At 40.9% G+C, this 25,502-nt stretch overlaps 1 protein-coding gene across 1 annotated transcript in view; it reads left to right on the top strand.

Annotated features, from left to right (window-relative positions):
• The first annotated feature begins 2,345 nt into the window (after nucleotides 1-2,345).
• The window catches only part of LOC137282665 (protein O-mannosyl-transferase TMTC4-like), a 51,413-nt gene continuing 28,256 nt past the window's right edge, over nucleotides 2,346-25,502 (top strand). The window contains exons 1-9 of the mRNA XM_067814452.1: nucleotides 2,346-2,407; nucleotides 3,116-3,461; nucleotides 5,769-5,988; nucleotides 6,581-6,668; nucleotides 6,772-6,884; nucleotides 7,408-7,539; nucleotides 8,377-8,541; nucleotides 10,135-10,337; nucleotides 10,648-10,828. Coding sequence (XP_067670553.1) covers nucleotides 3,130-3,461; nucleotides 5,769-5,988; nucleotides 6,581-6,668; nucleotides 6,772-6,884; nucleotides 7,408-7,539; nucleotides 8,377-8,541; nucleotides 10,135-10,337; nucleotides 10,648-10,828 — 1,434 coding nt within the window. The 5' untranslated portion in view covers nucleotides 2,346-2,407; nucleotides 3,116-3,129. The remainder of the gene's footprint in view (nucleotides 2,408-3,115; nucleotides 3,462-5,768; nucleotides 5,989-6,580; nucleotides 6,669-6,771; nucleotides 6,885-7,407; nucleotides 7,540-8,376; nucleotides 8,542-10,134; nucleotides 10,338-10,647; nucleotides 10,829-25,502) is intronic.

Below are 25,502 nucleotides of genomic sequence, written 5' to 3'. Positions count from 1 at the left end.
TTGGTACATCTGAGATGGGAGTCACACATTGTACCCATGTGTCTTTGTCATTGTACCATGTGTCTTTGTCATTGTACCCATGGGGGGTCTTCAGCGTGACTAGCGAACGCTGCAACCGCAAGGCTACCCTGTATCTGTGTGGCTGAAAAACCGCTGTACAGTAATTATGTACACACTGAGTTGCAAAACAAGAAGTCAATGATAGGGTCTTGCAGTTAGGCTATCTTGGTTCAAACGTCGTTCTGTACAGGGGCGTCCTGGTAATAAAATAAAAAAGCATATTATATTTAGGGTGGATATTAGTCTGTCTCACAATCCCTGAACCACTTTTTCCCTACTGCCCAGGCCGCCATGCAGTGCATGAAAACGTCTCAAATCAAGCAAGTCTAGATTTCCTCAGGTTCTAGCAGCTCAGTGGAAATTCTTTCCAATTTAAATGGGTTTATATGTTAGAGTCAAAATTATATTTATTCATGCAGGAACTAAATGTTAGTCTAGGTTGACTTGAACAGATGTTGTCTAGTGCTGACGTTGGCACAAAAGTGAGTATACAAATTAAATAAAACATAAACTTAATAATAAATTGTCAGTAGTCAATAAAATAGCTTCTGGTGCATCCTAGATATTCTAGGCACGGATCTAAACTGACCACAAAGACGGAAATTTCGACACATTTAGAACGAAATAACTTAATATATATAATGCAAAGGATTACCATTGACGCTCTGCTTATCCCGAAACACGGATAACTCGACATGCTTTGAGCTGTAACCAGGACGACGATTAACGAATTACTATGCATGTATCCGACTGTCCGTGAGCTCGACAAGGAAAAGGTATTCACCATCACTCATGCAAAACCCTGAGAACAACAAACACACTGCGGGGAGGTACACCAGGCTTATAATGTAAAGTCGTGTGCCTTATTACACAGCACGGTTATACCCGTGGATATACTCTCGTATCCCAATGAACGACATGTACAGGTTTGGCTCAGCAAGCCAAGCAGGCACCTGGATTTTTATCGAACTTGAACTTCAAGCAAGGGTATGTTCAGTTTTGATGTTTAAGGTAAGACGTCATCACTGAAACTTGTGTTTGCTTATTTACATTGATGTATGTTGAATGTAAATTCAAAATCAAAGAAAAACAACTAAGTGCATTGCTGGAATGTTCTAAGCAGAAAAATGCATGACTTTTTGTGTGTTTCAGTTTCAGGTTACAGATGTAACAAAAGGTGCGTTGCTAGAATGCTTTAGGTAGAATATTGCAAGCACATTCCAACATGTAGATGTAACAAAAAGATGCGTCGGTGAAAAATCTAAGGCACTGACAGTACTTTCTCAAACAATAATGTGCTCTAGCTTTTCGCATTACGTCACAATCTGTTGGCGTCTGATAAAATGTGTCATCGTTCAACTCAGTTTAGCAGTGACAAAGCAGTAACAGTAACAGTTTAGCAGTAACGTTCGCAGTGTTTACATTCCCACAGTGCAATCGTGTAATGTCGCATGACTAGTCAGCTTCATCTGGATGTGCTGATCTAAACTTGCTTTCGTAGTAGAGATGCGACATGCATATTGCTCCATATCGTTCATTTTAATCACAGATGTGTCTAGAATAATTTAGAGAAGATATTTAACCTGAACGTAAACCGTCACCAGACTGAACATCATTGATTTTTTCTGGTAACGTTCGTCATGACACAGGGACATAGGGGCACAGACACGTACGTTAATAGAACAGCACGTCAGTTAGCCCGTGGCGAGGATTCTTAATTTAGGTCCCCGACACCCTCGTTTGTTTTCTACGTTAGATTAATCGAAATTGTCCTAGAAAGTATGAAATTTGGCACGTTTGATAAGAAATAGATTTCGCTCTACCACCAAGACTTACTATAGTGTAAAAAAGCACATTTTCGCCTTAAACTATTATTAATATAACGTCCTCGTGCATTAAAATTTTGTAAAAAGTTTCTTAATTAAGTCTTTTAGTTATTGCTGTTCCCTGAATCTCCAACATTGTTTACATGTCAGCTTCATCAAAAACAATTATTGACTCGGAAATCGTTTGAAGTTTTCTTTCGTTTCAAAATTACAGTGCATGAAATGAAATGATTGTACTTCTCGCGTTGAAACCTGAATGTAGGCAATGAAAACTAGTTCAGGGGCCATAACTCTGTATTAAATATTACGACATTTCTCTAATATGTCCTCGTATCTTTTCAATTAAAGTCGTTGTTTTCATGTAGTATTCTACCCCTTGGACTAAGCAGATATAAACGGAGGATCTAAATAAAACAGATATACTAAACAGATTTAAAAGTAAATGTCGTTATACGAATGACGATTACGGTAGCTACAGAACGAGAAGACACTCCATGTGGAGATTGACAGATGGACGGACGGTAATTATTTCCATACTGAACACGATTTGGACGAGCTTTAGGTGTACATAGATCAATCATGTACATGTCTTGTGGTCACATCTGAGTCGGTATTTTTCCTTGCCTTTAGTTTTTGGATTTTGAGCCTTATAAACACAAGAGTAAACAGGGACAGCGTAAACTGGCTACTGTCATGTTCTGAAGGCCTGATTTTGGTGAAATTGGAGATGTCTGTTGACATTTTTTGCAACAGGAGGTTAAGTTCTGGTATCTTCTGGTTGGTAGAGCAGAAGTAAATATGGCTGTTGTAAATGTTTGTAGATGGTATATCATTTGAAATCGGGAAATTGTGTCATCATTGTTGGTGTAATTCGTTCTGTCCGAGTTTTGCATGAAACGCGCAGATCAGAAAGGCGTTCGGGGGATTCGCCATCGGTTAAACTATTTAGCATTCCGCCCTGTAACAAAATCCCCAACATCTCATTTACGGCTCCAACCTACTGCAGTCGAAATGAACATTAAACGTTAGTGGCTAGTTTAGCTCTACACCATAAAAAATTACCCTCACTGCCAATGTTACAAAAAATATTTAGCTTATCAGCAAGAAGAGGAAGTCGCCCATTTCCAGGCTCCCTCCCCCTGGGCCCCAAGACTTACAATTACACGTTTCTTCCCTACAGTTACCATTGAAAATAATCTAATCTGACATGTGTTTACCTCATCTTTCAGAATGATGTAGCATAATGGCAAGCACACCTAGAGCAACCTCGAGATCCTCCAAGACTAATGGCCATGTAAGCAGCTACCCGCAACCAGAGTGGGATGATGTGCTGCCTGTTCCCAGACTCCACTTCTCAGTGGCTTCTGTCCTCGTCTTCTGTCTGGCCGTGTTGTGCTTTGTGAACAGTTATGATGGAGACTTTGTGTTTGATGACAGTGAAGCTATTATTGGCAATAAAGACTTGCTTCCTGAGACACCGCTTCAAGCCGTCTTTGCTCATGACTTCTGGGGGAGGAAGTTAGACTCCAAGACGAGTCACAAGTCATACAGACCACTCACAATAATGACATACAGGTACTTTGCACTTTCATCCTTTTCACTGACTGCTGTGTGATATGAATATGTAGTACAGCAGAAGTAAAAAATGTCATCTGTTCAATATCTGGCAAGTTGTGGACATCGGCATAAGATCTCAGCCCCTTCAAAGTTCTATGGCTTGTACATTTATTATCAGCTCTACAAACCTGAATGTTGTATAAAACAGGCTTTCTTCAGTCCCAATGAGTGCTGCTGGTTTATACAACTTCCAGTGTTAACAAGTCTGTCAAACTTCTAGAAATCCATACAGCAAAAAGAACAGCTTGTATTCTTGAGGTCTGTCATATTAGGACAAAGACTGCTGTATGTTTCATAAATATTTCCCTTTATATTTTATCTCATGAACACGAGGGATGATGAGGTACCCTAGTGGTTAAAGCGTTCGCTTGTCACGCCAAAGACCTGCGTTCGATTTCCCACATAGGCACAATGTGTTAAGTCCTTTTCTGGTTTCCCTTGCCGTGATATTGCTGGAATATTGCTAAAAGTGGCATAAAACTGAACTCACTTTCATGAACACAAGTTAAAAAATCACATCGCATCCCATTTAAAGTCACTTGTATTGTGGCAACAGGCAGTTATTTAGAAAAAACATAAATTTGAACCCCTGATGAATATTCCTTTGTCATGAACATATGACAGCAGTGAAATGCTGCAATGTTATCATATGGTTTTCAGTGTTATCATATGGTCATCAGTGATGAGATTCGTTACAGTGTGCAGTTTATTCCCTTTGCATGCACACAACTTAACGGTGCATTTTGAGTTAAGGGTCATGGTTGTAGTTTGTGAGTTTTTGTTATGCAGTGCACCAAAAAAGAAATCATTTGACATCATGATTTATAAGTTCTTTAGCATGTTTAGTGTCTGTGTACTAATGCGACACATATATGCTAATGACCATGATGACAGAAGTAGTGTGCATACTCCAATAAAGATTTTACATACTATTTCTGGTCTCGTGTTCTTATGATAACATTTGCCCATTGTTGTAATGATGTATTATCAGTGTTACATTTACCAGCATAAGCCAGTATTTTACTGGTAAGAAAATCAAAGGACTGGTATATTTATAACAAACAAGTCCTGGGAACTTGCAATCAATTTTACATGGTAAAATTGTTTAAAAATAGTAGCGACGATTATGGTTTAAGGAAACTGCTATGTATATATTTTTAATGCATGCCATATGCAATGCTTGCATGGAATTCCCAGTCTAATTTAAGTAAGAACCCCTTACCATTATTGTGATTGGTGTAAAGCTGAGATGTGTCAGATAGCGATACATATTCTTACAAAAATGAAACATGAAGACTCACAATGTCATGTCTGTATTTATAATGGAAAATAAGTGGGCTGGTCAATATAATAAGGGACTGGTTTATTTGGTGCTTACCATTCCCATGGGCTGGTAAGTTTGAAAATAACTGGAAACACTGATTATGCACACATTGTAAATTTACCAAGCAACCTTCTGCTTAAGATCGATAGAGAATGGAGTAGAAAAGAAGATCCAGGTTAGAATTGGTCTTTAGCAACCCATGGCTTTCGTAAGAGACAAGTAGTGGGATCAGGTTGTCAGACTCGAAGACAGGTAATCATATCACAATTGCATAGGTCAATGCTCATGTCATTGGTCACTGGATTGTCTGGTGTAGCCTCAGCTATTTGCAGGCCTCTGCCATATACTGTAATATTGCTGAGTACAGCATTAATCAACAACCCAGTCACCAGCCAAAGAAAATGGAGACATGCAAAGTGTGGGATAAGATAAGTGTTCTAAATATGGGAGTGCTCTATGTGTTCTATATACATTTTAAATCAGGAACACAGCAAAAAAGTGTTTCAAAGCGTAATCTGGAAAATATGTTGTCTTTTGAATATGATGTCATAAAGTTTCAAAAAGATGCTTTCTGATTGGTCAGTGTCATCTTCCTGTTAATCATTCCCAGTTAAAGTTGGTGAAGTATCATACAGAGCACTAAGATGTGACTTGATCTGATTATTTTACAGTATCATACAGAGCACTAAGATGTGACTTGATCTGATTATTTTACAGTATCATACAGAGCACTAAGATGTGACTTGATCTGATTATTTTACAGTATCATACAGAGCACTAAGATGTGACTTGATCTGATTATTTTACATTTGTACGTTTCAGTTTACTACAGCCCTTACTTAGAGATTCAGGTTTGTTGTAACTTAAAACATGACTTGCTTAACTACTTGTTGGCATATTTGATACGTTTCTATTGCTGTCCTTTCTGGTCTTTGTTCCAGGTGGAACTACGCATGGGCAGATGGGCTTCACCCCCTAGGATTCCATGTTGTCAACATCGCCCTGCATGGCTTGGTGTCAGTCATCTTCCTGGCAGTATTCTCTGTCCTCATGTCTGGTTACCAGGTGGACCAGGAATCTGCCAGGCCAGTGTTTGCCTCGCCCCGAGCTTCTCTCCTGTGTGCTGTGTTGTTTGCTGTGCATCCAATCCACACTGAGAGTGTAAGTACAAACTGCTGGAAATGACTGATCATGCATTTTGACTATACATTGTTAAATGGCGTAATATACTTTTGCAAAAATGTCATTTCCAAAGTCATTACGAAATATATCTTTTGCTAAATCTTTTCTCTTCAATTTTGCTAGGTTACAGATGAAGAATGTTTTTGTGTGTGTGGTGATATTTGTCTGCAAAAGTCCATGATCATCTGTCCATCTATGCAGCCTTTGGTACATCTGAGTGTTATTACATATTAGAAAACAACACATCTCACACCTATCAGACACACTGTATGTATACGGTGTATATATTGAAGGGAGTCTTGAGTGCTATATCAGTAGATTGGATTACTATTGTTTTGTGTCTTGACTATCACAAAGGATAGTGAAACTATCAGTATTTGCTGTTGTTTTTCCAAATTAGAGCTGTGAGAGGCATGATGCTTCAGCAGGTAATAAGACCTATTCAGACTATGAGCTATTAAGTTTATATGGTATATATATATTTGTCCTAACAGAATTATTGCTCTGCTTTTCCTTGATATGGTCTTTTATATTGGATAATTATGTAGCCTTGACCTTTGATGTGTTATAGGTTGCTGGGGTCGTAGGTCGGGCTGACCTGCTGTGTGCCTTGACCTTCCTTCTATCATTCCTCCTGTATGCCAGGGCCTGCCTCTCACGTAAGTTCCTATAGGTGCATGTTGTTTCCTGTATATCAACACATAGAGGATACTTGTACAGGTCTACAGTAAAACTGTTCTTGATCTTGATTCTGTTTTACAGCTTCATCTCAGGTGAGCTACCGTCCCGAGTCCTTCTCCCTGGTGTCTTTACTGGCCAGTATGTGTCTGTGTGTTGTGTCCACCTTCTGTAAGGAGCAGGGCATCACTGTCATAGTAAGTAGTCTTATGCCTGGTCATCTACCTTCCCGAGTACTTCTCCCTGCTGTCTATTGTGGCCAGTATGTGTCTGTTCTGTGTGTCATGTCCACCTTCTGTAAGGAACAGGGCATCACTGTCATAGTAAGTAGTCTTATGCCTGGTCATCTACCTTCCCGAGTACTTCTCCCTGCTGTCTATTGTGGCCAGTATGTGCCTGTTCTCTGTGTCATGTCCACCTTCTGTAAGGAACAGGGCATCACTGTCATAGTAAGTAGTCTTATGCCTGGTCAGCTACCGTTCCGATTCCTTCTCCCTGGTGTCTATACTGGCCAGTATGTGTCTGTGTGTCATGTCCACCTTCTGTAGGGAACAGGGCATCACTGTCATAGTAAGTGTTTTAGTCATGTAACAATCCCGTAACATGTCCAAAATGTGACTAGAAGCAACTAGACTAGGGTTTGGTATAAGTGACTAAAGCTAATGCTACTACACCCTTAATGCTACTATATACTTAAATCACAACTACCTGGACTTTCAGGGTGTCTGTTGTGTGTTTGACATCATCGTTGTGTGCAGAGTCGACCCCTTCCAGCTGCTACCATTCAGGAAACCAAAGAAATCAGAAGAAAATGGTCATAATGGGTTCAATAATAATCATGTCAAAAGCAAGGTGAGTGTTCAGAGACTGAAATATATACAGTGGAAGCTGTCTAAACCGGCACGCATAGGGACTGAAGAAATAGTCCTATTTAGACATTGTGCCGGATTGTAGAGCTGATGATAAATGCACAAGACATAGACAGGATTTTATGCTGGTGTTTACAACTTGCTGGATTAGACAGATGCCTTTTTTGACAGCTTCCTCTGTAGTGCAGGTAACACCCCACTATCCATGGTCCGGCTCCAGAACGGAGTGGTAGCATAACGATTACACATTACATTTCCCTATCATGGTTGTAGTTTTGTGATCACTTAGTGAAGGTGACCTGTGAAGGTCTGGGGTAGAATAGGCCTTCAGCAACCCATGCTTGCCATAAAGGGCGACCAACTTGTCGTAAGAGGCGACTAACGGGATCGGGTGGTCCGGCTTGCTGACTTGGTTGACACATGTCATCGGTTCCCAATGTGCAGATCGATGTTCGTGTTGCTGATCACTGGATTGTCTGGTCCAGACTCGATTATTTACAGACCGCCGCCATATAGCTGGAATATTGCTGAGTGCGGCGTAAAACTAAACTCACTCACTCACTCACTCACTTAGTGAAGGTGGTACAGGTGTATAAGCCTTTACACCTGGAGGATCATTGTTTTATATTAAAGGAGACAGTGAGGTAGCCAAGTTGTTAAAGCTAGTCGCTAGTCACACCGAAAGCCAGAACATCTGTGTGTTGATTGATGTCAAATAATGTCAACTGCCACAAGCATGCAATATGTAAATGAAGCGTGTATTGTTGAGGACACTGAAGATAGTACAGAAAGGTCATGTGTACTTTGTTTTCTGTTGCAGTCGGACATATCTCCATGGGTCAAAGGTCTCATAATGCGTCACCTCATCCTGTTTGTGACTGGAGCATCACTCCTCATCACACGTCTACGGGTCATGGGATCAACTACACCCATATTCCAAGTGCATGATAATCCACATTCCTTTGTGAATGGCACAATATTGAAAGTAAGCAGAAGTACCAATAAGTTATCACTGAGTCTGCTGCTAAATGAGTTATGTTATCATTTGCAATTTGATTGCTGTAATAAGGTGATGATTATGTTACAGAATACAATAACAGAAACTGAATTACAAGAATATCACATGGTATTAATAATAATATTTAAGTGTCTGAGTGCCCTGGATCCTTTAATACAGGACTCTATGTAAATCACTGAATATGTCTCTGTCATATAGTAGAAGTGTCCTGTAGTATGAATTGCACATGATAACACAGGCAAATTATGTCACAAGATAACAGAGACACTTGACACTGTCTTTGATCACACTAGTACATGGTCTCTGTCATGTCTGTCATTGTTGTATCTGTTCAATACTAAACCTGACACTTGATAACACTGTCCAACATTAACACTGACACATGATAACACTGTCCCAAACCTACCCTGACACATGATAACACTGTCCCAAACCTACAGACACATGATAAAACTGTCCTAACCTACACTTACACATAACACTGTCCTAACCTACACTGACACATGATAGCACTGTTCTAACCTACACTGACACAACACTGTCAAAACCTACACTGACACATGGTAACACTGTCCTAACCTACGCTGACACTTTATTACATTGTACAAACCTACACTGACATATGGTCACACTGTCCTAACCTACACTGACACATGATAACACTGTCCTAACTTACACTGACACATGACAGCGCTGTCCTTACCTATACTGACACATGACACTGTCCTAACCTACACTGACACATGACACTGTCCAAACCTACACTGACACATGAGAACACTGTCCTAAGCCATACTGACACATGACAGCACTATCCTTACCTACACTGACACATAACACTGTCCAACATTAACACTGACACATTATAACACTGTCTTAACCTTCACTTACACATGATAACACTGTCCTGACCTACACTGACACATGACAGCACTGTCCTTACCTATACTGACACATGATAACACTTTCCAAACCTGCACTGACACATGATAACACTGTCCTAACCTATACTTACACACAACGCTGTTTAAACCTACACTGACACATGATAACATTCTCCAAGCCTACACTTACACATAACACTGTCCTAACCTACACTGACACATAACACTCTTTGCCTACACTGAAGCATGATAACACCGTCCAAACCTACACTGACACATAACACTGTCCAAACCTACACTGACACATGATAATACTGTCCTAACCTACACTTACACGTAGTATTGTCCAAACCTACACTGACACATGATAATACTGTCCTAACCTACCCAAACCTACACTGACACATGATAACACTGCCCTATCCTACACTGTCCAACAATGACACTGTCCAGCAATAACAGTCACGCATGCAAACACTGTCCTGAAATAACATCACATGATAACATTGTCTTATCACCATACTGAAGCTTATAACTTGCTCCACAGCAGTCACTGACACTGATGCACAAAAACCCTCAACACATAAAGTCAGATATTATCACCTGATACTAACCTACATTTGTCCTACGAGTATTTCATAACTTTTTGTCAAGCAGTTTCCACTTTGCTTTGCAGATTTTGAATTACAACTACCTCTATGCAATCAATTCTTGGCTCCTTATAAATCCATGGTGGCTGTGTTTTGATTGGTCAATGGGCTGTATACCTGTCATCACCTCATTGACTGATCCCAGAATACTGGTAGACATAGCCCTCTGGGGAGTCTTTGGTGCTTTAGTCTTCCAGTGTTGCCGTGGAGGCCTTACCAAGGACCGCAGGTGAGCTTCCATCTGTGTCTGTCTGCCTGTACACATGTGTTTCTGTATCTTGTTATGTCAAAACCAAGCATTGACAATAAGCATAGACTGAAACATAAAATCAAAACCTCAGATATCCGTAACTTGGTCACAATACGATTTTAGTTTGGTAATTTAGATTAGGTAAGGCTAAAATGTAAACTATTAGTGAGTATGGACTGTATGACAAAAATTGTGTTGTGAACAACTTAGAATCTGTACAAGATGTAAAGACTAGATGGTCATGTACAAGAAACCCAAGCAAGCATATGACCATGTTTTTTGTGTACAGGATTCTCATAACAGCCCTGGCAGTGTTAGGTGTTCCTTTCCTGCCAGCCAGCAACCTGTTTTTTCGTGTGGGCTTCGTGATCGCAGAGAGGATTCTGTACCTGTCCTGTGCTGGCTTCTGTATGTTGGTGGTGCTCGGGGCCAGACAGATCTGCATTCGTCTACATAATACAACTAAACAGGTAGCTTTCTTCAGTACGATGCTAGCCTCATGATGAATCAGTGATTGAACTTGTTGCTAGGATGCAATGCTGGTTGTAAGAGGCAACTAAGGGTAGTGAGTAGAAGAATAGTAGAAGTATCATGGTGAGTATGTCATTAAGCTTGCTGCTTAGGACCCCATGCTGGTTGTGTGATGCAACCAAGGGGATTGAGTAGAAGAATGGTAGAAATCTCATGGTGAATTGGTGATTGAACTTGTTCTTAGGATCCAGTGCTGGTTATGAGAGACAACCAAGGGGATTGAGAAGAAAACTCTCATGGTGAATCGCTATATGAACTTGTTCCTAGGACCCAGTACTTGTTGTAACCAAAGGGATTCAGTAGAAGAATGTTAGAAATATCATGGTGAATTTTTGATTGCATGTTATGAAACAACCCAATGCTGGTTGTCAGAGGCAACCAAGAGGATTGAGTAGAAGAAAGGTAAAAGTGTTATAGTAAATATGTGATTAAACTTGGTGGTTGTAAGAAGCAACCAAGAGGATTGAGTGGAAGAATGATCGAAATCTCATAATGAAGTGGTGATTGAAGATGTTGCTAGGACCCAACGCTGGTTGTGAGAGGCAACTAAGGGGATTGAGTAGATGAATGGTAGAAGCAGGGGTGGAAATAAACCATTGCCCGAAGTCTGAATCCAGTGTTTTTTCTGCCTGACAAGCAAGAAATTTGGCTGGAATAGTGGAAAAATTATCAGGACAAATGATTTTAACTGTGTGGGAGTACTCTAGGAATTTCAGTGTTATTTCCACCCCGGAGAAGTTTCGTAATAAATTTGTGATTGAACTTGTTCCTAGAACCCAATACTCGTTGTGCCAGGGAATCAAAGGGATTGAGTTGAAGAATTGTACAAATCAAATGTCAACTGGTGAATGAATTTCTTGCTAAGACCCCATGCTGGTTGTGAGAGGCAACCATGGGGATTGAGTAGAAAAATTGTAGAAATGTCATGGTGAATTTCTGATTGAATTTCTTGCTAAGACCCCATGATGGTTGTGAGAGGCAACCAAGGGGATTGAGGTAAAGAATTGTGGAAATCAAATGGTGAGCTGGTGAATGAATTTCTTACTAAGACCCCATGCTGGTTGTGAGAGGCAACCAAGGGGATTGAGGTAAAGAATTGTGGAAATCAAATGGTGAACTGGTGAATGAATTTCTTACTAAGACCCCATGATGGTTGTGAGAGGCAACCAAGGGGATTGAGGTAAAGAATTGTGGAAATCAAATGGTGAACTGGTGAATGAATTTCTTACTAAGACCCCATGATGGTTGTGAGGGGCAACCAAGGTGATTGAGTAGAAGAATGGTAGAAATGTCATGGTGAATTGTTGATTGAACCTGTTGCAAAGACTCCATGGTGGTTGTGAGAGGCAACCAGATTGACTGAGTTGAAGAATTGTAGAAATCAAATGGTGAACCGGTGAATGAATTTCTTGCTAAGACCCGATGCTGGTTGTGAGAGACAACCAAGGGGATTGAGTAGAAGAATGGTAGAAATGTCATGGTGTATTGCTAAGACCCTATGCTGGTTGTGAGAGGCAACTGAGGTGATTGAGTTGAAGAACTGTAGAAATCAAATGGTGAACTGGTGAATGAATTTCTTGCAAAGACCCCATGCTGATTGTGAGAAGCAACCAAGGGGATTGAGTAGAAGAATGGTAGAAATGTCATGGTGAATTTGTGATTGAACCTTTTGGTAGGACTCAGTGGTGGTTGTGAGAGGCAACCAGTTTGACTGAGTTGAAGAATTATAGAAATTTCATGATGAAGTGGTGAATGAATTTCTTGCTAAGACACCATGCTGGTTGTGAGAGTCAACCAATGTGATTGAGTTGAAGAATTGTAGAAATGTCATGGTGTGTTGCTAAGACACCATGCTGGTTGTGAGAGTCAACCAAGGTGATTGAGTTGAAGAATTGTAGAAATGTCATCTTGAATTTGTGATTGAATTTCTGGCTAAGACACCATGCTGGTTGTGAGAGTCAACCAAGGTGATTGAGTTGAAGAATTGTAGAAATGTCATGGTGAATTTGTGATTGAATTTCTGGCTAAGACACCATGCTGGTTGTGAGAGGCAGCCAAGGTGATTGAGTTGAAGAATGGTAGAAATGTCATGGTGTATTGCTTAGACACCATGCTTGTTGTGAGAGACAACTGAGGTGATTGAGTTGAAGAATTGTAGAAATCAAATGGTGAACTGGTGAATGAATTTCTTGCAAAGACCCCATGCTGATTGTGAGAAGCAACCAAGGTGATTGAGTAGGAGAATGGTAGAAATGTCATGGTGAATTTGTGATTGAACCTTTTGGTAGGACTCAGTGGTGGTTGTGAGAGGCAACCAGTTTGACTGAGTTGAAGAATTATAGAAATTTCATGATGAAGTGGTGAATGAATTTCTTGCTAAGACACCATGCTGGTTGTGAGAGTCAACCAATGTGATTGAGTTGAAGAATTGTAGAAATGTCATGGTGTGTTGCTAAGACACCATGCTGGTTGTGAGAGTCAACCAAGGTGATTGAGTTGAAGAATTGTAGAAATGTCATGGTGAATTTGTGATTGAATTTCTGGCTAAGACACCATGCTGGTTGTGAGAGGCAGCCAAGGTGATTGAGTTGAAGAATGGTAGAAATGTCATGGTGTATTGCTAAGACACCATGCTTGTTGTGAGAGGCAACCAAGGGGATTGAGTTGAAGAATTGTAGAAATGTCATGGTGAATTTGTGATTGAATTTCTGGCTAAGACACCATGCTGGTTGTGAGAGTCAACCAAGGTGATTGAGTTGAAGAATTGTAGAAATCTGATGGTGAACTGGTGAATAAATTTCTTACTAAGACCCCATGGTGGTTGTGAGAGGCAACCAAGGGGATTGAGTAGGAGAATAGTAGAAATCTGATGGTGTATTGCTAAGACCCCATGCTGGTTGTTAGAGGCAACCAAGGGGATTGAGTTGAAGAATTGTGGAAATCAAATGGTGAACTGGTGATTGAATTTCTTGCTAAAACCCCATGGTGGTTGTGAGAGGCAAGCAAGGGGATTGAGTAGAAGAATGGTAGAAATGTTGTGGTGTATTGCTAAGACACCATGCTGGTTGTTAGAGGCAACCAAGGTGATTGAGTTGAAATATTGTAGCAATTTCATTTTGAATTGGTGATTGAACTTCTTGCTAAGACACCATGCTGGTTGTGAGAGGCAACCAAGGTGATTGAGTTAAAGAATTGTAGAAATGTCTTGGTGACTTTGTGATCGAACCTTTTGGTGAGACTCCATGGTGGTTGTGAGAGGCAACCAGATTGACTGAGTTGAAGAATTGTAGAAATCAAATGGTAAACCGGTGAATGAATTTCTTGCTAAGACCCCATGCTGATTGTGAGAGGCAACCAAGGGGATTGAGTAGAAGAATGGTAGAAGTGTCATGGTGTATTGCTAAGACACCATGCTGGTTGTGAGAGGCAACTGAGGTGATTGAGTTGAAGAATTGTAGAAATGTCATGGTGAATTTGTGATTGAATTTCTTGCTAAGACACTGTGCTGGTTGTGAGAGGCAACCAAGGGGATTGAGTAGAAGAATTGTAGAAATCTGATGGTGAACTGGTGAATGAATTTCATGCTAAAACACTGTGCTGGTTGTGAGAGTCGGATTGAGTTGAAGGGTTGTGGAAATCAAATGGTGGGCTGGTGAATGAATTTCTTGCTAAGACGCCATGGTGGTTGTGAGAGGCAAGCAAGGGGATTGAGTAGAAGAATTGTAGAAATGTGATAGTGAATTTGTGATTGAACCTTTTGGTAGGACTCCATGGTGGTTGTGAGAGGCAACCAAGGGGATTGAGTTGAAGAATTGTGGAAATCAAATGGTGAACTGGTGATTGAATTTCTTGCTAAAACCCCATGGTGGTTGTGAGAGGCAACCAAGGGGATTGAGTAGAAGAATGGTAGAAATGTCATGGTGTATTGCTAAGACACCATGCTGGTTGTTAGAGGCAACCAAGGTGATTGAGTTGAAATATTGTAGCAATTTCATTTTGAGTTGGTGATTGAACTTCTTGCTAAGACACCATGCTGGTTGTGAGAGGCAACCAAGGTGATTGAGTTAAAGAATTGTAGAAATGTCTTGGTGACTTTGTGATCGAACCTTTTGGTGAGACTCCATGGTGGTTGTGAGAGGCAACCAGATTGACTGAGTTGAAGAATTGTAGAAATCAAATGGTAAACCGGTGAATGAATTTCTTGCTAAGACCCCATGCTGATTGTGAGAGGCAACCAAGGGGATTGAGTAGAAGAATGGTAGAAGTGTCATGGTGTATTGCTAAGACACCATGCTGGTTGTGAGAGGCAGCTGAGGTGATTGAGTTGAAGAATTGTAGAAATGTCATGGTGAATTTGTGATTGAATTTCTTGCTAAGACACTGTGCTGGTTGTGAGAGGCAACCAAGGGGATTGAGTAGAAGAATTGTAGAAATCTGATGGTGAACTGGTGAATGAATTTCATGCTAAAACACTGTGCTGGTTGTGAGAGTCGGATTGAGTTGAAGGGTTGTGGAAATCAAATGGTGGGCTGGTGAATGAATTTCTTGCTAAGACGCCATGGTGGTTGTGAGAGGCAACCAAGGGGATTGAGTAGAAGAATTGTAGAAATGTGATAGTGAATTTGTGATTGAACCTTTTGGTAGGACTCCATGGTGGTTGTGAGAGGCAACCAAGGGGATTGAGTAGAAGAATGATAGAAATGTCATGGTGTATTGCTATGACCTCATGCTGGTGGTGAGAAGCAACCAAGGTAATTGAGTAGAAGAATGGTGGAAATGTCATGGTGAATTTGTGATTGAACCTTTTGGTAGGACTCCATGGTGGTTGTGACAGGCAACTGAAGGGATTGAGTAGAAGAATGATAGAAATGTTATGGTGTATTGCTAAGACCCCATGCTGGTTGTGAGAGGCAACCAAGGGGATTGAGTAGAAAACTTGTAGCAATTTCATTTTGAACTGGTGAATGAATTTCTTACTGAGACGCTATACTGGTTGTGAGAGGCAACCAAGGGGATTGAGTAGAAGAATGGTAGAAATGTCATGGTGAATTTGTGATTGAACCTTTTGGTAGGACTCAATGGTGGTTGTGACAGGCAAGTGAAGGGATTGAGCAGGAAAATGGTAGAAATGTCATGGTGTATTTCTAAGACTCCATGGTGGTTGTGAGAGGCAACCAAGGGGATTGAGTAGAAGAATGGTAGAAATGTCATGGTGTATTGCTATGACCTCATGCTGGTTGGGAGAAGCAACCAAGGTGATTGGGTAGAAGAATTGTAGAAATCAAATGATGAACTGGTGACTCAATTTCTTACTAAGACCCCATGATGGTTGTGAAAGGCAACCAAGGGGATTGAGTAGAAGAATTGTAGAAATGTCATGGTGAATTTCTGATTGAATTTCTTGCTAAGACCCCATGGTGGTTGTAAGAGACAACCAAGGTGATTGAGTTGAAGAATTGTAGAAATCAAATAGTGAACTGGTGAATGAATTTCTTACTAACACGCTATACTGGTTGTGAAAGTCAACCAAGGTGATTGAGTTGAAGTATTGTAGAAATGTCATGGTGAATCTGTCATTGAATTTCTTGCCAAGACCCCATTTTGGTTGTGAGAGGCAACCAAGGTGATTGAGTAGAAGAATGGTAGAAATGTCATGGTGAATTAGTGAATCAATGTCTTGCTGAGACACCATGCTCGTTGTGAGGCAACCAAGCTGATTGAGTAGAAGAATGGTAGAAACGTCATGGCGTATTGCTAAGATACCATGCTGGTTGTGAGAGGCAACCAAGGGGATTGAGTTGAAGCATTGTTGAAGTCTCATGTTAAATTGGTGATTGAATTTGTTGCTAAGACGCCATGGTGGTTGTGAGAGGCAACCGACGGGATTGAGCAGGAAAATGGTAGAAATGTCATGGTGTATTGCTAAGACATCATGCTGGTTGTGAGAAGCAACCCAGGTGATTGAGTTCAAGAGTTGGAGAAATCAAATGGTGAGCTGGTGAATGAATTTCTTGGTAAGACCCCATGATGGTTGTGAGAGGCAACCAAGGTGATTGAGTACAAGAATTGTAGAAATGTCATGGTGTATTGCTAAGACACCATGGTGGTTGTGAGAGGCAACTGAAGGGATTGAGTAGAAGAATGATAGAAATCTTATGGTGTATTGCTAGGACTCCATGGTGGTTGTGAGAGGCAACCAAGGGGATTGAGTAGAAGAATGGTAGAAATGTCATGGTGTATTGCTAAGACCTCATGCTGGTTGTGAGAGACAACCAAGGGGATTCAGTAGAAGAATGGTGGAAATGTCATGGTGAATTTGTGATTGAACCTTTTGGTAGGACTCCATGGTGGTTGTGACAGGCAACTGAAGGGATTGAGTAGAAGAATGATAGAAATGTCATGGTGTATTGCTAAGACCCCATGGTGGTTGTGAGAGGCAACCAAGGGGATTGAGTCGACGAATTGTAGAAGTCTCATGTTAAATTGGTGATTGAATTTGTTGCTAAGACGCCATGCTGGTTGTGAGAGGCAGCCAAGGTGATTGAGTTGAAGAATTGTAGAAATCAAATGGTGAACTGGTGAATAAATTTCTTACTAAGACCCCATGGTGGTTGTGAGAGGCAACCAAGGGGATTGAGTAGGAGAATTGTAGAAATCTGATGGTGAACTGGAAAATGAATTTCTTACTAAGACCCCATGATGGTTGTGAGGGGCAACCAAGGTGATTGAGTAGAAGAATGGTAGAAATGTCATGGTGAATTTGTGATTGAACCTTTTGGTAGGACTCCATGGTGGTTGTGAGAGGCAACCAAGGGGATTGAGTCGACGAATTGTAGAAATCTCATGTTAAATTGGTGATTGAATTTGTTGCTAAGACGCCATGCTGGTTGTGAGAGGCAACCAAGGTGATTGATTTGAAAAATTGTAGCAATTTCATGGTGAATTGTTGATTGAACCTGTTGCAAAGACTCCATGGTGGTTGTGAGAGGCAACCAGATTGACTGAGTTGAAGAATTGTAGAAATCAAATGGTGAACCGGTGAATGAATTTCTTGCTAAGACCCGATGCTGGTTGTGAGAGACAACCAAGGTGATTGAGTAGAAGAATGGTAGAAATGTCATGGTGTATTGCTAAGACCCTATGCTGGTTGTGAGAGGCAACTGAGGTGATTGAGTTGAAGAATTGTAGAAATCAAATGGTGAACTGGTGAATGAATTTCTTGCAAAGACCCCATGCTGATTGTGAGAAGCAACCAAGGGGATTGAGTAGAAGAATGGTAGAAATGTCATGGTGAATTTGTGATTGAACCTTTTGGTAGGACTCAGTGGTGGTTGTGAGAGGCAACCAGTTTGACTGAGTTGAAGAATTATAGAAATTTCATGATGAAGTGGTGAATGAATTTCTTGCTAAGACACCATGCTGGTTGTGAGAGTCAACCAATGTGATTGAGTTGAAGAATTGTAGAAATGTCATGGTGTGTTGCTAAGACACCATGCTGGTTGTGAGAGTCAACCAAGGTGATTGAGTTGAAGAATTGTAGAAATGTCATCTTGAATTTGTGATTGAATTTCTGGCTAAGACACCATGCTGGTTGTGAGAGTCAACCAAGGTGATTGAGTTGAAGAATTGTAGAAATGTCATGGTGAATTTGTGATTGAATTTCTGGCTAAGACACCATGCTGGTTGTGAGAGGCAGCCAAGGTGATTGAGTTGAAGAATGGTAGAAATGTCATGGTGTATTGCTTAGACACCATGCTTGTTGTGAGAGACAACTGAGGTGATTGAGTTGAAGAATTGTAGAAATCAAATGGTGAACTGGTGAATGAATTTCTTGCAAAGACCCCATGCTGATTGTGAGAAGCAACCAAGGGGATTGAGTAGAAGAATGGTAGAAATGTCATGGTGAATTTGTGATTGAACCTTTTGGTAGGACTCAGTGGTGGTTGTGAGAGGCAACCAGTTTGACTGAGTTGAAGAATTATAGAAATTTCATGATGAAGTGGTGAATGAATTTCTTGCTAAGACACCATGCTGGTTGTGAGAGTCAACCAATGTGATTGAGTTGAAGAATTGTAGAAATGTCATGGTGTGTTGCTAAGACCCTATGCTGGTTGTGAGAGTCAACCAAGGTGATTGAGTTGAAGAATTGTAGAAATGTCATCTTGAATTTGTGATTGAATTTCTGGCTAAGACACCATGCTGGTTGTGAGAGTCAACCAAGGTGATTGAGTTGAAGAATGGTAGAAATGTCATGGTGTATTGCTTAGACACCATGCTTGTTGTGAGAGACAACTGAGGTGATTGAGTTGAAGAATTGTAGAAATCAAATGGTGAACTGGTGAATGAATTTCTTGCAAAGACCCCATGCTGATTGTGAGAAGCAACCAAGGGGATTGAGTAGAAGAATGGTAGAAATGTCATGGTGAATTTGTGATTGAACCTTTTGGTAGGACTCAGTGGTGGTTGTGAGAGGCAACCAGTTTGACTGAGTTGAAGAATTATAGAAATTTCATGATGAAGTGGTGAATGAATTTCTTTCTAAGACACCATGCTGGTTGTGAGAGGCAACCAAGGGGATTAAGGTAAAGAATTGTGGAAATCAAATGGTGAACTGGTGAATGAATTTCTTACTAAGACCCCATGATGGTTGTGAGGGGCAACCAAGGTGATTGAGTAGAAGAATGGTAGAAATGTCATGGTGAATTTGTGATTGAACCTTTTGGTAGGACTCCATGGTGGTTGTGAGAGGCAACCAAGGGGATTGAGTCGACGAATTGTAGAAGTCTCATGTTAAATTGGTGATTGAATTTGTTGCTAAGACGCCATGCTGGTTGTGAGAGGCAACCAAGGTGATTGATTTGAAAAATTGTAGCAATTTCATGGTGAATTGTTGATTGAACCTGTTGCAAAGACTCCATGGTGGTTGTGAGAGGCAACCAGATTGACTGAGTTGAAGAATTGTAGAAATCAAATGGTGAACCGGTGAATGAATTTCTGGCTAAGACACCATGCTGGTTGTGAGAGGCAGCCAAGGTGATTGAGTTGAAGAATGGTAGAAATGTCATGGTGAATTTGTGATTGAACCTTTTGGTAGGACTCAGTGGTGGTTGTGAGAGGCAACCAGTTTGACTGAGTTGAAGAATTGTAGAAATGTCATGGTGTGTTGCTAAGACACCATGCTGGTTGTGAGAGTCAACCAAGGTGATTGAGTTGAAGAATTGTAGAAATGTCATGGTGAATTTGTGATTGAATTTCTGGCTAAGACACCATGCTGGTTGTGAGATTCAGCCAAGGTGATTGAGTTGAAGAATGGTAGAAATGTCATGGTGTATTGCTAAGACACCATGCTTGTTGTGAGAGGCAACCAAGGGGATTGAGTTGAAGAATTGTAGAAATGTCATGGTGAATTTGTGATTGAATTTCTGGCTAAGACACCGTGCTGGTTGTTAGAGGCAGCCAAGGTGATTGAGTTGAAGAATTGTAGAAATCTGATGGTGAACTGGTGAATAAATTTCTTACTAAGACCCCATGGTGGTTGTGAGAGGCAACCAAGGGGATTGAGTAGGAGAATAGTAGAAATCTGATGGTGTATTGCTAAGACCCCATGCTGGTTGTTAGAGGCAACCAAGGGGATTGAGTTGAAGAATTGTGGAAATCAAATGGTGAACTGGTGATTGAATTTCTTGCTAAAACCCCATGGTGGTTGTGAGAGGCAACCAAGGGGATTGAGTAGAAGAATGGTAGAAATGTTGTGGTGTATTGCTAAGACACCATGCTGGTTGTTAGAGGCAACCAAGGTGATTGAGTTGAAATATTGTAGCAATTTCATTTTGAATTGGTGATTGAACTTCTTGCTAAGACACCATGCTGGTTGTGAGAGGCAACCAAGGTGATTGAGTTAAAGAATTGTAGAAATGTCTTGGTGACTTTGTGATCGAACCTTTTGGTGAGACTCCATGGTGGTTGTGAGAGGCAACCAGATTGACTGAGTTGAAGAATTGTAGAAATCAAATGGTAAACCAGTGAATGAATTTCTTGCTAAGACCCCATGCTGATTGTGAGAGGCAACCAAGGGGATTGAGTAGAAGAATGGTAGAAGTGTCATGGTGTATTGCTAAGACACCATGCTGGTTGTGAGAGGCAACTGAGGTGATTGAGTTGAAGAATTGTAGAAATGTCATGGTGAATTTGTGATTGAATTTCTTGCTAAGACACTGTGCTGGTTGTGAGAGGCAACCAAGGGGATTGAGTAGAAGAATTGTAGAAATCTGATGGTGAACTGGTGAATGAATTTCATGCTAAAACACTGTGCTGGTTGTGAGAGTCGGATTGAGTTGAAGGGTTGTGGAAATCAAATGGTGGGCTGGTGAATGAATTTCTTGCTAAGACGCCATGGTGGTTGTGAGAGGCAAGCAAGGGGATTGAGTAGAAGAATTGTAGAAATGTGATAGTGAATTTGTGATTGAACCTTTTGGTAGGACTCCATGGTGGTTGTGAGAGGCAACCAAGGGGATTGAGTTGAAGAATTGTGGAAATCAAATGGTGAACTGGTGATTGAATTTCTTGCTAAAACCCCATGGTGGTTGTGAGAGGCAACCAAGGGGATTGAGTAGAAGAATGGTAGAAATGTTGTGGTGTATTGCTAAGACACCATGCTGGTTGTTAGAGGCAACCAAGGTGATTGAGTTGAAATATTGTAGCAATTTCATTTTGAATTGGTGATTGAACTTCTTGCTAAGACACCATGCTGGTTGTGAGAGGCAACCAAGGTGATTGAGTTAAAGAATTGTAGAAATGTCTTGGTGACTTTGTGATCAAACCTTTTGGTGAGACTCCATGGTGGTTGTGAGAGGCAACCAGATTGACTGAGTTGAAGAATTGTAGAAATCAAATGGTAAACCGGTGAATGAATTTCTTGCTAAGACCCCATGCTGATTGTGAGAGGCAACCAAGGGGATTGAGTAGAAGAATGGTAGAAGTGTCATGGTGTATTGCTAAGACACCATGCTGGTTGTGAGAGGCAACTGAGGTGATTGAGTTGAAGAATTGTAGAAATGTCATGGTGAATTTGTGATTGAATTTCTTGCTAAGACACTGTGCTGGTTGTGAGAGGCAACCAAGGGGATTGAGTAGAAGAATTGTAGAAATCTGATGGTGAACTGGTGAATGAATTTCATGCTAAAACACTGTGCTGGTTGTGAGAGTCGGATTGAGTTGAAGGGTTGTGGAAATCAAATGGTGGGCTGGTGAATGAATTTCTTGCTAAGACGCCATGGTGGTTGTGAGAGGCAAGCAAGGGGATTGAGTAGAAGAATTGTAGAAATGTGATAGTGAATTTGTGATTGAACCTTTTGGTAGGACTCCATGGTGGTTGTGAGAGGCAACCAAGGGGATTGAGTTGAAGAATTGTGGAAATCAAATGGTGAACTGGTGATTGAATTTCTTGCTAAAACCCCATGGTGGTTGTGAGAGGCAACCAAGGTGATTGAGTAGAAGAATGGTAGAAATGTTGTGGTGTATTGCTAAGACACCATGCTGGTTGTTAGAGGCAACCAAGGTGATTGAGTTGAAATATTGTAGCAATTTCATTTTGAATTGGTGATTGAACTTCTTGCTAAGACACCATGCTGGTTGTGAGAGGCAACCAAGGTGATTGAGTTAAAGAATTGTAGAAATGTCTTGGTGACTTTGTGATCGAACCTTTTGGTGAGACTCCATGGTGGTTGTGAGAGGCAACCAGATTGACTGAGTTGAAGAATTGTAGAAATCAAATGGTAAACCGGTGAATGAATTTCTTGCTAAGACCCCATGCTGATTGTGAGAGGCAACCAAGGGGATTGAGTAGAAGAATGGTAGAAGTGTCATGGTGTATTGCTAAGACACCATGCTGGTTGTGAGAGGCAACTGAGGTGATTGAGTTGAAGAATTGTAGAAATGTCATGGTGAATTTGTGATTGAATTTCTTGCTAAGACACTGTGCTGGTTGTGAGAGGCAACCAAGGGGATTGAGTAGAAGAATTGTAGAAATCTGATGGTGAACTGGTGAATGAATTTCATGCTAAAACACTGTGCTGGTTGTGAGAGTCGGATTGAGTTGAAGGGTTGTGGAAATCAAATGGTGGGCTGGTGAATGAATTTCTTGCTAAGACGCCATGGTGGTTGTGAGAGGCAACCAAGGGGATTGAGTAGAAGAATTGTAGAAATGTGATAGTGAATTTGTGATTGAACCTTTTGGTAGGACTCCATGGTGGTTGTGAGAGGCAACCAAGGGGATTGAGTAGAAGAATGATAGAAATGTCATGGTGTATTGCTATGACCTCATGCTGGTGGTGAGAAGCAACCAAGGGGATTGAGTAGAAGAATGGTGGAAATGTCATGGTGAATTTGTGATTGAACCTTTTGGTAGGACTCCATGGTGGTTGTGACAGGCAACTGAAGGGATTGAGTAGAAGAATGATAGAAATGTCATGGTGTATTGCTAAGACCCCATGCTGGTTGTGAGAGGCAACCAAGGGGATTGAGTAGAAAACTTGTAGCAATTTCATTTTGAACTGGTGAATGAATTTCTTACTGAGACGCTATACTGGTTGTGAGAGGCAACCAAGGGGATTGAGTAGAAGAATGGTAGAAATGTCATGGTGAATTTGTGATTGAACCTTTTGGTAGGACTCAATGGTGGTTGTGACAGGCAAGTGAAGGGATTGAGCAGGAAAATGGTAGAAATGTCATGGTGTATTTCTAAGACCCCATGATGGTTGTGAAAGGCAACCAAGGGGATTGAGTAGAAGAATTGTAGAAATGTCATGGTGAATTTCTGATTGAATTTCTTGCTAAGACCCCATGGTGGTTGTAAGAGACAACCAAGGTGATTGAGTTGAAGAATTGTAGAAATCAAATAGTGAACTGGTGAATGAATTTCTTACTAACACCCTATACTGGTTGTGAAAGTCAACCAAGGTGATTGAGTTGAAGTATTGTAGAAATGTCATGGTGAATCTGTCATTGAATTTCTTGCCAAGACCCCATTTTGGTTGTGAGAGGCAACCAAGGTGATTGAGTAGAAGAATGGTAGAAATGTCATGGTGAATTAGTGAATCAATGTCTTGCTGAGACACCATGCTCGTTGTGAGGCAACCAAGCTGATTGAGTAGAAGAATGGTAGAAACGTCATGGCGTATTGCTAAGACACCATGCTGGTTGTGAGAGGCAACCAAGGGGATTGAGTTGAAGCATTGTTGAAGTCTCATGTTAAATTGGTGATTGAATTTGTTGCTAAGACGCCATGGTGGTTGTGAGAGGCAACCAAGGGGATTGAGTAGAAGAATGGTAGAAATGTCATGGTGTATTGCTATGACCTCATGCTGGTTGTGAGAGGCAACCAAGGGGATTGAGTAGAAGAATGGTAGAAATGTCATGGTGAATTTGTGATTGAACCTTTTGGTAGGACTCCATGGTGGTTGTGACAGGCAACTGAAGGGATTGAGCAGGAAAATGGTAGAAATGTCATGGTGTATTTCTAAGACTCCATGGTGGTTGTGAGAGGCAACCAAGGTGATTGAGTAGAAGAATGGTAGAAATGTCATGGTGTATTGCTAAGACCCCATGCTGATTGTGAGAGGCAACCAAGGTGATTGAGTTGAAGAATTGTAGAAATCTTATGGTGAACTGGTGGTAATATTTCTTGCTAAGACCCCGTGCTGGTTGTGGGAAGGAACCAAGGTGACTTAGTTGAAAAATTGTAGCAATTTCATTTTGAATTGGTGATTTAACTTCTTGCTAAGATACTATGCTGGTTGTGAGAGGGAACCAATGTGATTGAGTTGAAGAATTGTAGAAATGTCATGGTGAATTTGTGAATGGATTTCTTGCTAAGACCCCATGCTGGTTGTGAGAGGCACCTGATAGGATTGAGTAGAAGAATTGTAGAAATGTCATGGTGAATTTGCAATTGAACCTTTTCGTAGGACTCCATGGTGGTTGTGAGAGGCAACCAACGGGATTGAGCAGGAAAATGGTAGAAATGTCATGGTGTATTGCTAAGACCTCATGCTGGTTGTGAGAAGCAACCCAGGTGATTGAGTTCAAGAGTTGGAGAAATCAAATGGTGAGCTGGTGAATGAATTTCTTGGTAAGACCCCATGCTGGTTGTGAGAGGCAACCAAGGTGATTGAGTACAAGAATTGTAGAAATGTCATGGTGTATTGCTAAGACACCATGCTGGTTGTGAGAGGCAACTGAAGGGATTGAGTAGAAGAATGATAGAAATCTTATGGTGTATTGCTAAGACTCCATGGTGGTTGTGAGAGGCAACCAAGGGGATTGAGTAGAAGAATGGTAGAAATGTCATGGTGTATTGCTAAGACCTCATGCTGGTTGTTAGAGGCAACCAAGGGGATTCAGTAGAAGAATTGTGGAAGTGTCATGGTGAATTTGTGATTGAACCTTTTGGTAGGACTCCATGGTGGTTGTGACAGGCAACTGAAGGGATTGAGTAGAAGAATGATAGAAATGTTATGGTGTATTGCTAAGACCCCATGCTGGTTGTGAGAGGCAACCAAGGGGATTGAGTAGAAGAATGGTAGAAATGTCATGGTGAATTTGTGATTGAACCTT

The sequence above is a fragment of the Haliotis asinina genome, chromosome 4, assembly GCF_037392515.1.
Source record: "Haliotis asinina isolate JCU_RB_2024 chromosome 4, JCU_Hal_asi_v2, whole genome shotgun sequence".
Lineage (NCBI taxonomy): Eukaryota > Metazoa > Mollusca > Gastropoda > Lepetellida > Haliotidae > Haliotis > Haliotis asinina.
Note: the sequence above shows the minus strand (reverse complement) of the source record. Positions and strands in the feature narration are given on the sequence as shown.